Source organism: Bufo bufo, chromosome 1 (assembly GCF_905171765.1).
Source record: "Bufo bufo chromosome 1, aBufBuf1.1, whole genome shotgun sequence".
Lineage (NCBI taxonomy): Eukaryota > Metazoa > Chordata > Amphibia > Anura > Bufonidae > Bufo > Bufo bufo.
Genome location: NC_053389.1, coordinates 677,059,257 through 677,075,969, shown reverse-complemented (window position 1 = coordinate 677,075,969; position 16,713 = coordinate 677,059,257). Strand labels below are relative to the sequence as shown.

Genomic DNA, 16,713 nt, shown 5'->3' with positions numbered 1-16,713 from the left:
AACCCATCCCTTCTTCATATGCTCGCTAAATCCTGGGGTAAGTTCGCGGTCCAAACTCAAATTGGTCACGGCCTATGGCCCTTTAACGGTCCTTAGCGGTTGTCCTAATCTGCCAGTGGCTATAGGGCGCCTACCGCCCTTCCAGGCCACATCCTCACCCTCTATTAGGGTACGAGACCTTATTGGTGACTATGGTGTACGCCCTGTGGCTGACCTATCGCACATACTGCGATCCCCAATGGTTTCTCTACTTCCAACTCCGCAACTTCCTCCACTCTCTGGCCCCCGGATCGCAGTTATCGGCCCGCTTGACTGACTTTGAGAAGCTCTGCCTAGCGGACTCTTGTCCTGGGCATGCTATCTCTCTTGTATACGGCTTGTTGGGCACTGGGGAGATTGGGGATTGACCACTCAAGACTCAAATCGCAAGCGCTAAGTTCGCGCCTGATTGGGAGAAGGAATTGAATACTTCACTGACTGATGATCAATGGAACAGAGCACTCCTGTTCATGCATAAGTCCATTGTGTCTTGTCGACTACAGGAACTTAACTATAAGATACTTATGAGATGGTATAGAACTCCAGTGAAGGTCCACCGATTTTATCCATCGGTCCCTGATACGTGCTGGCGATGTAACTCAGCAGTGGGCACCATGCTTCATATTTGGTGGGAGTGCCCAGGAGTTTCTTCTATATGGTCAGATGTTTTTGCCCTATACAATGCTTTATACCATTCTAATGTTACACCCTCATTATTGATTGCCCTACTGTCCATCTATTCGGGACTCCCCCAACAGATAAAAAGAGGAGCGCTTAGAATCTTTATACAGGCCATGAGGCAAATTATCCCCCGCAGATGGAGATCCACGGACAGCTTGCAGAGAATAACCTGGATCTCAGCCATGGACACCCTTGTTCGTATGGAGGAACTCGGGTCAGAATCCCATAATTGGGTACAGATTTTCTCACGCTCTTGGGAGCCATGGTTCCAATTCCGGAACATATCCCGTTTTGCAAACTGGTTAGCTACTGGTAGTATCGAGTTCCCTAGCTCCTGAACTGTGATACTTAGGTTACTTGGTGGTATGAAACATCTTTAGCTTCCTCATCTACTGTTCTCGGCCATGTTACCCCCCCCCCCCCCCCCCCCGGCTCTCCCTGTATTGTTCCCTTGTCTGTCCCCTGTCCCCCCCCCCCCCCCTTTCTGTCTCTGTGAGTTTGTTTCCCCGATTTCATACAGAGGTAAATTGAATAGCATTACACTGCTTGTACACTATGCATGTTTCTTTGGAATGTATATGTCTCTCCTATTTTATTTATTTCTCGATTGATACAAACATGCGTATCACTGTCTAATAAAAATTGATTGAACCATAAAATGTTTAGCAGCACTGGAAATGTTCAATACAGTAGGATTAGATATGTAGTTTAAATGCTCTAAAATCCTATTTTTAAATTTACGTGATGTGCTGCCAACATACATTAAATCGCATGATGCGCAATAAATCACATAAATGACACCAGTGCTATTGCAATTTATGTATGTTTTGATCGGAAAGGTGAGAGAGTGATCCGCATTCTGAAATGTCTTGGTGATATTAACAAAATTACAAGTTTTGCAAGGATGAGAGCCACATTTAGTAAAACCTTTGTATTGAAGCCAGGAACCTGATTTAGTTTTGGTAGATCGATACAATAAAGGTGATAACGATTTAGCAAAGGCGGTAGCCCTCCTGGACACAATACTACAACCGTCCTTCAAGATATCATATAGGACATCATCATCATATAATATCGGCAAGCAATTATTGATGATGCGCCGTATTTCTGTGAATTGCCGGCTGTACGTAAAAACCAGGGTCGGTAAGATTTCTTTATTTTTTGTGCTTTTTATAGTATACTCTGGCTCCTTTAATACTTGCGGCTGACCAGTATTGAGGTTTCCCTTCCTGGAACTAGACACATTTGTGTTACTCGCCTGTTTAAGTGGGCCACTACCCTGGGATTCAGTTTTGAACAATAAATCTATTCTGGATTTACTGAAAGCTATGTTCATAACTCTCTGCTAAATCCATCGTGCATAGCCTCTTTGGCTGAGACGGGAACTAATGTTGTGACATTCCCTAAAAAACGCATGCATAGGTACTACATAGTCTACGTGCTCTTAGGAATTCTCCTACAGGGATTCCTCTGATGGTATGTATAGGATGATGACTACTGGCATGTAAAATCGCGTTCCCTGCGGTTTCTTTGTTAAAAATCTCAGACAAGACCGTTATATTTGATAGTCCGATAAGCTTAAGATCTAAAAAGCAGATACTATGGCAATTGACTGAGCAGGTGAATTGAAGGTTATATGGATTATTGTTCAAATATTTAGTGAATTCTGGTATGGCAGATACATGTCCGCTCCAGATACAGAGCAGGTCGTCTATGTATCTGCCCTACCATTCAAGATGCATATAAAAGGGATTGTTCACATTGTATATATATTTCTCCTCCCAATATGCCATGGAGAGGTTAGCCAATGAGGGTGAGAATTTTGCTCAGGCACTCTTCCATAGGGTAGATGGTGTCATATATGCCCCAGTGAATGCTGCCATAGGCTGGGGACAGATTACCTTGTGCACGCAGGACCTTTAAGAGCCATGAAGAGGCGGGGGGCCACAAGCGGAACAGATCGCAGTGGAAGGGGTAAGCACTCCAGCAGCTGTACCCACCAGGAGAGGAAAGATGCCGGTGGATACAGACCGTCAGCATTATAGATTTAGAAGAGGCGTACAGGTAGGGTAGCCAGATGTCCAGCCTTAGGCTGGACAGTCCAGTTTCCTGGCTCCCTGTCCTCCATCCAGCACAAGGCCAGGACAATACCCAGGAGCCATTGGCTCCAAAACTGAAAAATTTAGGAGCAAAAATTAATTTTTAGTTGCCAAATTTAAAATACATACCATATTTTTCGCTTTATAAGACGCACCTGAATGTAAGACTCACCCCAGGTTTAGAGGAGGAAAATAATCAAAAAATATTTTCAACCAAAAGATGGGCAAAAACATGTGCAGTACATGGGTGCATACCTATGGATGAAGGGGGTTATAGTCATATAATATAAACACTGTCCAGTGTACTGTAATTCACCTGTGTTATAACCCCCCTCATCCATAGGAATGCACCCATGTACTGCAGTACATGGGTGTGTTCCTCTAGATGAGGGGGCTTATGGTCACATTTAATATACACAGGTCAATTATGGTACAATCCCTGGACAGTGTTAATATTAAATGTGACTATAACCCCCCTCATCCATTGAATTAGGGGGGTTATAGTCACATTTAATGCAAACACTTAGGCCAATAATAGTACAGCTCCTGGACAGTGTTTATATTAAGTGTGACTATAACCCCCCTCATCATAAAGAGTGCACCAATGTACTGCAGTACATGGGTGTATTCCTATAGATGAGGAGAGGTTATAGCCATATGTAATACGTATTTGCCCAGGTCGGCCCTTGAGCTTCCCTTCTTTATATCCAGGCTGTCACTCACCAAGTCTCAGGTAGAGACAGCCCAGTAGTCCCAGGGGAAAGCAGTGCTGACGAGCAGTCGGTGGCGGCGAGCGGTCGGGCAACTGACTAAACTGATTGGTGGAGGCGGCAGAGCAGCAGTTCCCGCCGTGCTCACCACCAATCAGCTCAACATACAAGGCAGCAGTGGCGGAGCCGTCACAGTAGGGGACGGAGGTGTGGTGCGGAGGACAGCACAGCGTCAGTGCTGCTAAGCAACAGCAGACTGAACGCTCACACGTCCTATTAAACATGCCCGCTGGCAGCATTTAGCTTCAATGACCGCCGCCCGCCCCACACTTCCTACTAGAGGGCGCCGCCTCAAAATTATTAACACTGGAGGTGCGTCTCTAGATAACAGCCTGCAATATGACGGCCATATTTCCGGGCACGTTCGCTTTATAAGTAGAGATGGCCCAAATAGTTCGCCGGCGAATAGTTCCCGGCGAACATCGCTTGTTCGCGTTCGCTGCGGCGGGCGAACATATGCGATGTTCGGTCCGCCCCCTATACATCATCATTGAGTAAACTTTGACCCTGTACCTCACAGTCAGCAGACACATTCCAGCCAATCAGCAGCAGACCCTCCCTCCAGACCCTCCCACCTCCTGGACAGCATCCATTTTAGATTCATTCGGAATCTGCATTCTCAGTGAGAGGAGGGACAGTGCTGCTGCTCCTGATTCAATAGGGAAAGCGTTAGCTAGGGCAGTGTTCTGTGTCCACAGACTCATTTGCTGTAAGGACAGCGTCCTGACAGCACCCCAAAAAGCCCTTTTCAGGGCTGGTACATCAGTCTGCTTTTTTTTAAATTTATTTTATATATATATATATATTGCAGTTGCCTGCCCGTGTGTGAGAGGCTGCAGGCTCAGTCACAGACAGTACTGTGTGCACACCATTCATACAGGGTGTGACAGAAAATACCTCGCAGATAAAAAAAAATTATATTTTATCTTTTTCTGTGATATAATCACAGTTGCAAGCCAGTGTGTGTCAGGCCCACACAGACTGTATTGTGGCCACTGGCTAGGCCTCCACTCATACCGTTACAGGGTGTCACTCACTCGAATACCTTTCAGATAAAAAAAATTCTATTTCATATTTTTCTGTGATATAATCACATTTGCAAGCCCTTGTGTGTCAGGCCCACACAGACTGTATTGTGGCCACTGGCTAGTGGCTAGGCCTCCACTCATACCGTTACAGGGTGTCACTCACTCACAAATATCTTGCAGATAAAAAAAAATCTATTTAAACTGATGAGAAGAGAGAACTACAGAAAATACCACTCATATCGGGTGTGAGAGTAAATTGCACGGCGCAGACGCAGTGACAGTGGCGTGGATTCAAACAAAGGGGAGGGAGCCAGCGTTTTTTTAACCATCTCCCCGTTCGAAAAATCTATTTAATAAATGGACCCCAGATTGGGGACGTAACAGGGATTAAACTGATGAGAAGAGAGAACTACAGAAAATACCACTCATATCGGGTGTGACAGTAAATTGCACGGCGCAGACGCAGTGACCGTGGCGTGGATTCAAACAAAGGGGAGGGAGCCAGTGTTTTTTTAACTATCTCCCCGTTCGAAAAATCTATTTAATAAATGGACCCCAGATTGGGGACGTAACAGGGATTAAACTGATGAGAAGAGAGAACTACAGAAAATACCACTCATATCGGGTGTGACAGTAAATTGCACGGCGCAGACGCAGTGACCGTGGCGTGGATTCAAACAAAGGGGAGGGAGCCAGTGTTTTTTTAACTATCTCCCCGTTCAAAAAATCTATTTAATAAATGGATCCCAGATTGGGGACCATACAGGGATTAAACTGATGAGAATAGTACTACAGAAAATACCACTCACGGGTGTGACAGTAAATTGCACGGCGCAGACGCACTGACCGTGGCGTGGATTCAAACAAGGGGGAGGGAGCCAGCGTTTTTTTTTAACCATCTCCCCGTTCGAAAAATCTATTCAATTTACCTTTCAGGGACCCTTGGTGTTGTACGTGGCTGGGTGGAGGAAGAAACCTTCAATGACATCGACGGGACATGGCTAGCTTGGTATCCAACCTTGTGCAAATGGGAAGTTTGCGGTTGGGCAAATGGACTGTTTGCGGTGCATTAAAAGGGGAGTTTGGTCTGTCAATGTCTGTGAAGCGGGCGTAACCCTTACACTACCTGATCGATACAACATCATACCTGATCGTATACACACACTGGATGTTTTAAACCACGTTGTTCAAAAAAAAATTGGATTGCTAGGTGATTTATGCCCTTTATGGATTAAAATCCAACTCTGCGTCAACTATGTAATTTTCCATGGGAGTTTTGCCATGGATCCCCCTCAGTCCAGGTGTTAGTCCCCTTGAAACAACTTTTCCATCACTACTGTGGCTAGAAAGAGTCCCTGTGGGTTTTAAAATTCGCCTGCCTATTGAAGTCTATGGGGGTTCGCCCGTTCGCGAACATTTGCAGAAATTCGCGTTCGCCGTTCGCGAACGGAAAATTTTATGTTCGCGACATCTCTATTTATAAGAAGCATGGACTTCTTCCCCCCATTTTGGGGGGGAAAGTGCGTCTTATAAAGCGAAAAATACGGTAAATTATAATAAAAAAAGACTTGGAGGAGAAGATGAGACACAGCTCCCAGCAGTGAGCCAGCTCTACATATAATAGAATACAGCACCACATTTCTCTTACTTCCAGTGACATCTCCTGTCATGTAGATCTTCTCTTCTCCTCCGTTTGCCCCAGAACGCCATGACTAATTATTTCAGCCGCATCTCGTCTCTACAGAGTTTGTTACATAAGACATGGTAGATTTCTCATAATTGGGGTCATTTATCAAACTAGTGTAAAGTAGAACTGGTTTAGTGGCCCATAGCAACTAATCAGATTCCACCTTTCATTTTCAAAAGGAGCTGTCTAAAACTAAAAGTGGAATCTGGTTGCTATGGGCAACTAAGCCAGTTCTACGTTACATCAGTTTGATAAGTGACCCCCAAATGTCCCTATAGTGTCTATAGCAATTATAATGTCCCCTAGAGTGCCCCCAGTAATAATAACATCCTATATTGTGCTCCAGGTAATAATGCCTGTATAGTGTCCCTGAAAAATAATGTCCTCTAATATGTCCTTGTAATAGAAATGCCCCTATAGTTCCTACCCAATAGCAACATCCCCCCCACACTACCCCCATATAGTAGTTTGCCCCCACAGTATTAATTTCTCCACACTGCCCCCACAGTATTAATTAAGTTTGGGTCGGTGTTGGGCCCCCCAGCGATGCCGGGCCCGGGGCTACAGACCCAAATGCCCCAATCATAATCTGCCACTGGTGGCCACCCTACGTACAGGATAGGGTACAGTAAAATGTACATAAAAGTAATTTGCTGAGTTATAAATGCTCCACATTATAGGCCCAGAGCCTGAGGCTGTGGTAATCTGATGACAACATTTTGTGTCATGATTTCTTGCAATTCTGTGGCTGCAGATCAATCACCACACATGTACAAACATATTTACCAGATATAAAGCTTGATGGTCATATGGACTGATGGCCCCACACTGAAATTGAATTCTTGATGGAAACCCAGACAGGACCAAACAGTGGTGTGACCGGACATAACAAGAAAATCGCCAGTGGCCGCAGTGTTAGCTCCCTGTCCCAGCCTGGACATGCCACATATAGACAAGCAGCTCTACAATGAGAAGGCCCCAGCCTCCTGGACCCCTGTAAGTCAGACATAGAGATACTGAAGTAACTGCAATCACCGGTTTGGAGAGGGCTTTCTAGTAATGGTGTAGCATGCCGGTGCTCCCTATGGAGGATGCGCACGTGAGCATACTAGTGATAAGTTGCCGAGGATAGTAGTACTCAAGGTTTAGTTGTCCCTTGGGGCCGGCAGTGCAGTGGATGGAAAGACAGCACAAAATCCTCCGGGGCACTCTCGGTTGCAGGGAACACTAGTCAGATGTAGGTTGAGGTGCCCTTGATGGAAATTGGTGTAGGGTGCTTTTGTGGCTGGGCCCCTGGTTCGTGACGCCAGCACCATTAGGTGCAAATGTTGGTGGTAGTAGTTGAAATGATGATATAGAATAAGGGAGACTAGAGCTTTTAACAAACTCCCAGTACTTTACTGAAGCTGTTCCACAGATCATCAAGGTATGCAGCAGTCATTTACATAAAGGCAGCTTTCACAGTGATTCACATTAGTTCCCAGAAGTTGCATTAGAAATCGTCCTCTATAACAATCAGTCTTTCTCTCTCTTGTTTCTCCAGGCTGGAGGGATGAACTATCTCTACTATCCAGTATAATCCTATACTTCAGTATCCTCCTCTAGGAATACTATACTCTGACAAATGGCCTTTTTGTCTTGAATTATGGTGGATAGCTTGTAGCTTGAGATCTCTCCACCTAATGTAAAGGAGTCTGGAGTCTAATAAATGACAGTTACCTTCCTTTGTCAATATCCTCCTCCCCTCTCTGGGTTGCCTGGAGATACTGTGATCTTTTCCTTTCTATGGGCTGGTACATGAAACTAAGTATGGAGTTTGGATAACTCTCCACAATGGCTGCTGAAGTTCAGCTTGTCCTCAGACATCATCACACACTGACCTTCTTCTTCCTGCACTGTGCACACACTGAGTGTAGGGCAGAGTTAGCCCTGGGAGGCTTGTTAGAACCTTCCCTCCCCCATTAAGTAGTGTGTTTCAGGAAACTGCATCGGCACTAGGATTCATGTACTATAGATATACTATATAATATATCCATATAAATGCATCCTGTATGCTGCACAATTAGTAACCTTGTTTTTTACTCCTAGAAAAAGAAGAACCCTCAGGGTCTGTGTCATCCTCTGAAGAAGTCGCTGACTATTTCAGGTACACTAATAACATAATTAGTATGTAAATCATGTATTTTAAACTTATTTTCCTTATTTATTTGAGTTTGGACATTTCTCAACCATTTTTTTAATAGAAGCTTTGCACCACAGAGTTAATAGCTTTCTGCGATAAATGCCAGATTTCAGCTGGACAAATACTGCTGCATACAGTGGTATTTGTCCGGCCGAAAGCTGACATTTTCGCCGGAAAGACGTTGGATCCCATTATAGTAAATAGGGATCTGGTGGTGCCTGGTGATGTGACGCTGTACATATGAAAAGGGGTGTACATACATAATACCAAAACACTTACAATAAGCATGAACAGAAGCAGAGAGTACCCTGCCCGTGAGGTCTTACAATCTACAAGGTATGGGAGAAGGACACAGTAGGGTAGACACTGCTTATACAGTGGTATAGTGGCATCAGGGTTACTGTAGAGTGTAGGCTTGTCTGTAGAGGAAGGTTTTCAGGTTTCTTTTAAAGGCTTCCCCTGTAGTGAAGAGTGAAATATGTTGGGGTAGAGAGTCCCTGTCACGGACGTTCCCGTGACAGGTGGCAGGAGATCGGTGAGACTGGCAACACATGGTTTGATCTGACATATTTTCTGTTTGGATCAAATGACGTCTGTGTCGTTTCTGGTGATTGCCACACCTTCTTTCCCCAGGTGTGGCTATTATGGTCATTTAACCTTCTCTATTTATTGTTGTTTCTCCCACTATGCTATGCGGTTTATAGCTTCAGTTTAAGTTGTGGATAGCTGGTGTGTGGAACTCGGCTGAGTTCCTGGTGCTGCCATAGCCACTTGAAGTTAAGTGTTTTCTTTCCCTTTTGTATTTTGTTTGGGTTATTTTGTGTGTTGCATTTCCCTTTCATTTGTATTAAGGCCTGAGGGAGACTCCTGTTCGTCCTTCCTTTTGGAGGAACGGGTTGTCTTAGTCCTGACCTTAGTACCAGGGTCCTATAGGGTGAGTTAGGACATTAAGTATTCCTGTGTATGAAGTCACCTACCTCTGGGGTCTGTTCATACTGGTAGGTAGTCAGGGTTTTACTAGGAGGTGTCCATCTCCTTTCCCTAGTTTCCAGGCCTTATTCCCTCAATCCTTTCCCTCCTAAGTTTGGTGTGGTGTTTCCCTCCCACACCCGAACGTGACAGTTCCAGAGTATGGGGGATGCACAGGAGAAATCTTGGAGACTTTTGTGGGAAGAGGTGATAAGAGGAAAGTAGAGAAGGAGGTCTTATGAGGATCGGAGATTGCGTGTGGAAAGGTACCGGGTGATCAGGTCACAGATGTATGGAGGTTCTGGATGGCAGGTTGTGAATGGCTTTGTAGGTCATATTTAATGTTTTGTACTGGAATTTCTGGACAATGCAGAGCCAGGGAAGGGACTGGCAGAGAGGAGAGGCAGAGGAGTAATTGGGGAGAGGTGGGTTATGGTGGACTGGAGGGGTGCCAGGTTGTTAGATGGGAGGCCACAACCCTCCTTTGTTGTAGACAAATTTTAACAGTGTCTAAACCAGGGGTGTGCGGCTTTAATACTCGTCTGTGAAGGAGATACACGCATAATGTGACGTGAGAAACATCTCGTAATTTAGTACCTTCGTCTGTGAGGAATAAGATGTACTAATGTTTTATTATTTTAATTGCCATAATTAATAGCCACAATTCTGAGAACAGGTACATTGTTATATGTTCTACTGCAACAATGGAAGTGAATGATCATATTATACTTCAATATATTTTATGTACATGTGCAGATGGTATTATTCATTCACGTGGACAAAACACATGCACAGTGGTGCAGCATAAGGGCGCCTGCACATGGTGCAGACTTACATGTTAACATTGAAGTCTGTGGGGAAAACTGCTATACAGAAGGTGCGGAATCGTATAACTAATTGACATGCTATGGAAAAAAGAAAGGGATACAAGATTCTTGTTGCTAGTACTATATTAAGAAGCTGGGTTTCCGCACGAAAATCCGCATGTAATCCGCATCATGTGCAGGTGGCCTAATGGATATAATAAAGATGAATGAAAAGTTTGAAAATAAAATACAATATGTTCATTTTCAATACAGTATCCACAAAAAATGACCAAGTAAAATATTGCGGTGGTTAAAGCCTCCGTACAGTATGCATAATGTCCCTTGCCGATTGTGTTCGTTAACATTGCTAGGAGACCCCCTTGGCTGGTGACAGAAGTAATTTTCAAGGTTAAGTACAGTAGGTATTAGAAGATAATTCTCTTGGCGCAAGGGAGAGTCAGAGAAGTTTAACTCCTTTCATGCTGAAAAGCCATCCAGATGGGGCATTCTCATGTATCGTGAAGATCTATAGAGGCCAGTAGTACACCAGTAGGTTTGGGCTTTCATTCAGGTTAGGCCATGTTCACATCTCTGGCACAACCTCCAGTAGTTTGTTCCGGCAGAGGAGCAGACTATTGGAGTTTACTGTATCCGGCATAGCTGGATACCGCTGCACACCGCCAGATCCCCATTGACTATAAAGGGATCCAGCGGCTTTTTCGGCATAAATGCTGGCTTTTGAGTTGACAAAGCAGTATTAGTTCAGCCAAAAGTCTGCATTTATGCTGGAAAGCCGTAGAATCCCATTATAGTCAATAAGGAACCAGCTGTGCCCAGTGGTATCCGGCTATGCCGGTTACGGTAACTCTGGTAGTCTATTCCTCTGCCATAACTTACTATCAGAGTTATGTGCCGGAGACATGAACCTACCCTTTTCTACCTTTCATTTTTTGGATTTTCTTTGAAAGAATCAATCTGAATGGTTGCTAGGCTAAGCCAGATTTCCTTTACATCAGTTTTGATAAATTTCCCCTATTAACTAATAAGAAGAGCATAGATAGGAGGACAGTGACAGAAAAGCAGTCCCATGTAAATGTCAAACAGCTACATCCAGTCTGGCCTTTTTCTACCCACAGACCTCAGCAATAACAAAAGTCAACAAAAACCACAACCACAGAGTGTTTAGTGATACTTTTTTCATGCAGTGTAATTTAGGACTCGAGCCTTAATGGAGGTAATGCATTTGCATCAGTTTCTTAGCCTGATTTACATTTCAAATGCATTTCTACTGCCATTTTTACTGTCACAATTTGAGATAATCTACATAGTAGGCGTACTTATCCAATCAGAGTGACTCTTCGAGAGCGCTTCCTCACTTCGATTTTATTTATAGTTTTTTGTCTTGTGAAAAACATGGAATTCCTGTGTTTTTCAGTCACACGCTACACCCAGAGTATGCTGGGATTTAAAGAGGACCTTTCACCGGTCGGGACATTATCATATAACTAGCGGGTAGTGTAGGGCATAGTGAAGTGCTGTTATAGTGCTTACTATGTTTTCTGTGCAGCGCTCCATTCCCCCGCTTTGCCCCCTGTACTGGTTTCCCGCCTGGTATGTAAATCCATACCATCAGTACAAGGAGGAGGGGATGGCTGTGTTTTTCAATGGGCATCTCCTTCTCCCTGGCTGTAACGCGGTCCAATCACAGCGGAGAGCATCACAGCCAGGGAGAAGGTGAGCTGCAGGGGTACGGGGCCCTATTCTCATGATTGGTGGGGGTCCCAGTGGTAGGACACCCACCAATCTTATAGTTATCCCCTATCCTGTATATGGGGGATAACGTAATGTAACCAGAATACCCCTTTAAGTCTCATTTCTGATGTGCGTCACAAAAGAGTCACATCTGTACGCCAGGCAACCACATTGCATTTTCTCCAGGTCTTTCTCATTTTCTCCAGGTCCACTGCACCAGCTGTTCATGTAGGTTTGGCCCCTCCATTGTGACCATATTCAGGTCTGTTTGTATTTTAGAGGTCTCACCTTATATTACATTCTCTTCATGTTTCACATTGATATTCTCATATGCTGGTTTTCATTATTTGTGCCTATGGTGGGGCAATTCAGTGGACCTGTATGTTCTGGTTACATAATATTTATTGCATACCGCACTTTGCTCTAATTGTATACAATTTTTTAATGTGTCTGTTGGTGTGTCTAATAAACTTTATATACTTTTTATACTGATTCATTGTCGGATGTGCATTTATGGGGTGGTTCTGTTGACCCTCTCTTGGGTTAGGTCTTATTGGTTCATGCTTGTTTTCACCGCCCCTTGCACTCCGCATATTATTTGGTGTGCCCCCTAACCTTGTTACTTGAAGGCAACCACATTGCATTGGCGCCAAATATATTATTACTGTTCGCCATTTCATTAATATCATAAATTAGACTTAGACTTAAAACTGACACCAAAACCATTGCGAATGATAAATTCCCCAATAATGTGTTTAATAAATTATCAAGTCAAGGAGGCGGTGCCATTAATAACACATGGTGCCAGTAGTGGTCTAATTATTATGGTATAACAAAAACAGAGACAGGCGCACTCTGTGGTCTTACTAAGCCCTCAAACTGGTGTTAAAATTGAGAGATTAGCCAACATGTCCTACGTGAGGACATGTCTGAGCCCGAGCACCGCGCCCAGGTTTCTCAAGTAGCTCTGGACCTAACGCTAAACCTACCTGGGCCATGTGGGCAATACCAGGAGCCAGTGGGTGAATTACAGGAGCGCAAGGTCCGACTCAAAGCAATCTCCCAGTAACCTCCAGCATGTGACCATGCATACAATGGGAGGAGGCAGAGATCTCTGAGCCCCACCCAAGACTGGCTGATATAGCCCGGGCCTCACATGTGCACCAGAATGCCGCCTGTAGATGGAAATAAAGGCACATTGAGACTAGGAGTTTCTACACCTCCAAAAGATTCAAATAACAAACTACAAATTGGCGTGGTATTAAAAAGCAGGAAGAGCTCAACCCCATATGCAGTGGTGCATTTTTACCGGGGGGGGGGGGGGGGGGCAGATCCTGCACTTGTGGTCCGCTGCTAATGGCAATCCCCAGCAAAAATGCATACAATGGAGGATGCCTGCAGCGGACCACAAGTACCACAATGGACATCCTACACAGGATAGCAAATGTGTGGATGTGATAAACAGTAAAAATAATATAACAAAAACAAAGACAGGTGCACTCTGCGGTCTTACTAAGCCCTCAAACTGGTGTTAAAATTGAGAGATTAGCCAACATGTCCTACGTGAGGACATATCAGAGCCCGAGCACCACGCCAAGGTTTCTCAAGCAGCTCGGGGCCTAACGCTAAACCTACCTGGGCCATGTGGGCAATACCAGGAGCCAGTGGGCGAATTACAGGAGCGCAAGGTCCGACTCAACGCAATCTCCCAGTAACCTCCAGCATGTGACCATGCATACAATGGGAGAAGGCAGAGAGCTAATCTCTCAATTTTAAAGAGGACCTTTCACCCATTATGATGTGAACTAAGCATACAGACACGGAGAGCGGCGCCCGGGGATCTCACTGCACTTACTATTATCCCCGGGCGCCGCTCCGTTCTCCCGTTATGCCCTCCGGTATCTTCGCTCACTAAGTTATGGTAGGTGGAGATTTTAGTCACTAAGTTATGGTAGGCGGAGTCAGCCCTTGTTCTGCTCTAGCGCTGGCCAATCGCAGCGCACAGCTCACAGCCTGGGAGGTTCTTTTCTCCCAGGCTGTGAGCTCTGCAATGCGATTGCCCAGCGCTACAGCAGAACAAGGGCAGACTCCGCCTACCATAACTTTGTGAACAAAGATACCGGAGGGCATAGCGGGAGAACGGATCGGCGCCCGGGGATAATAGTAAGTGCAGTGAGATCCCCGGGCGCCGCTCTCCATGTCTGTATGCTTAGTTCACATTGTCATAATGGGTGAAAGGTCCTCTTTAACACCAGTTTGAGGGCTTAGTAAGACCGCAGAGTGCACCTGTCTTTGTTTTTGTTATATTATTTATACTGTTTATCACTATTTTTGCTGGGGATTGCCATTAGCAGTGGACCACAAGTGCAGGATCTGCCCCCCCCTTCCCCCCGGTATAGATGCACCACTGCATGTGGGGTTGAGCACTTCCTGCTTTTTAATACCACGCCAATTTGTAGTTTGTATTTTGAATCTTTTGGAGGTGTAGAAACTCCTAGTCTGAATGTGCCTTTATTTCCATCTAGAGGCAGCATTCTGGTGCACATGTGAGGCCCGGGCTATATCAGCCAGTCTTGGGTGGGGCTCAGAGATCTCTGCCTCCTCCCATTGTATGCATGGTCACATGCTGGAGGTTACTGGGAGATTGCTTTGAGTCGGACCTTGCGCTCCTATAATTCGCCCACTGGCTCCTGGTATTGCCCATACAGCTCAGGTAGGAGAGTGTTAGGTTCCCGAGCTACTTGAGAAACCTTGGCGCGGTGCTCGGACTCAGACATGTCCTCACGTAGGACATGTTGGCTAATCTCTCAATTTTAACACCAGTTTGAGGGCTTAGTAAGGCCTCTTTCACACTTGCGTTGTTGGGATCCGGCATGCACTTCCGTTGCCGGAGGTGCCTGCCGGATCCGTAACAACGCAAGTGTACTGAAAGCATTTGAAGACGGAACCGTCTTCCAAATGCTTTCAGTGTTACTATGGCACCCAGGACGCTATTAAAGTCCTGGTTGCCATAGTAGGAGCGGGGAGCGGGGGAGCGGTATACTTACAGTCCGTGCGGCTCCCCGGGCGCTCCAGAATGACGTCAGAGCGCCCCATGCGCATGGATGACGTGATCCATGTGATCACGTGATCCATGCGCTTGGGGCGCCCTGACGTCACTCTGGAGCGCCCGGGGAGCCGCACGGACGGTAAGTATGCTGCTCCCCTGCTCCCCGCTACACTTACCATGGCTGTCAGGACTTTAGCGTCCCGGCAGCCATGGTAACTATTCAGAAAAAGCTAAACGTCGGGTCCGGCAATGCGCCGAAACGACGTTTAGCTTAAGGCCGGATCCGGATCAATGCCTTTCAATGGGCATTGATCCCGGATCCGGCCTTGCGGCAAGTCTTCAGGATTTTTGGCCGGAGCAAAAAGCGCAGCATGCTGCGGTATTTTCTCCGGCCAAAAAACGTTCCGTACCGGAACTGAAGACATCCTGATGCATCCTGAACGGATTACTCTCCATTCAGAATGCATTAGGATAATCCTGATCAGTATTCTTCCGGCATAGAGTCCCGACGACGGAACTCTATGCCGGAAGACAAGAACGCAAGTGTGAAAGAGCCCTAAGACCGCAGAGTGCACCTGTCTTTGTTTTTGTTATATTATTTATACTGTTTATCACATCCACACATTTGCTATCCTGTGTAGGATGTCCATTGTGGTACTTGTGGTCCGGCAGGCATCCTCCATTGTATGCATTTTTGGGGATTGCCATTAGCAGCGCACCACAAGTGCAGGATCTGCCCCCCTCCCCCCGCCCGGTATAGATTCACCACTGCATATGGGGTTGAGCACTTCCTGCTTTTTAATACCACGCCAATTTGTAGTTTGTATTCTAATTATTATGGTATTGTCCAAACTTGTGTGAATTGAGGCATGCATAGCTATAACCGTAAGCATTTGTATACTGAATATTGTATTTATATTCCAGTCTTAAATGTGTGTATTTTTTTACATTCTTTTATTAGTCTTGACATGTGTTAGTCATTTCATAGTGTACTTAGCATCCCCATTTCTATGCTGTGTGCCAAATAAAAGAAATACAGCTGCAGGCTTAAAATTCTTAAAAATTCTTATCTTATTATATATGCAGTGTCACATTACACCGTGTTCCAAATTATTATGCAAATGATATTTTTCTCTGATTTTCCTAAATGGCCAATCCACACGACAGTCAGTATAATTTTCAAGTCATCAACCGTTAGACTATAAAATAAATATTATTGAACAAACCTCCCAATGATAAAAATATTTTTTTCACAAATTTAAAAACTCAAACTGTTCTAAATTATTATGCACAACAGCGTTTCAAAACATTTAATAGGTTGTAAAGAACTGAAAGTGGTCATTTGTTGAATTTTCTGAAGTCAAAAGCTATTTCAATCAAAAACATCTTAACAGACCAAGTTACATGTTAACATTTGTCCCCTTCTTTGATACCACTTTCACAGTTCTTGCATCCATTGAACTTGTGAGTTTTTGGAGAGTTTCTGCTTGAATTTCTTTGCAGGATGTCAGAATAGCCTCCCAGAGCTGCTGTTTTGATGTAAACTGCCTCCCACCCTCATAGATCTTTTGCTTGAGGATACTCCAAAGCTTCTCAATAGGGTTTAGGTCAGGAGAAGATGGTGGCCACACCATGAGTTTCTCTCCTTTTA

The 16,713-nt window shown here is 44.9% G+C and overlaps 1 protein-coding gene across 1 annotated transcript in view; it reads left to right on the top strand.

The window, feature by feature from the left end:
• ELL3 (elongation factor for RNA polymerase II 3) overlaps positions 1 to 16,713 on the top strand; it is a 152,811-nt gene that overhangs the window by 112,926 nt on the left and 23,172 nt on the right. Inside the window, exon 9 of the mRNA XM_040414104.1 lies at positions 8,393 to 8,450. Within this exon, the coding sequence (XP_040270038.1) occupies positions 8,393 to 8,450 (58 nt within the window). The remainder of the gene's footprint in view (positions 1 to 8,392; positions 8,451 to 16,713) is intronic.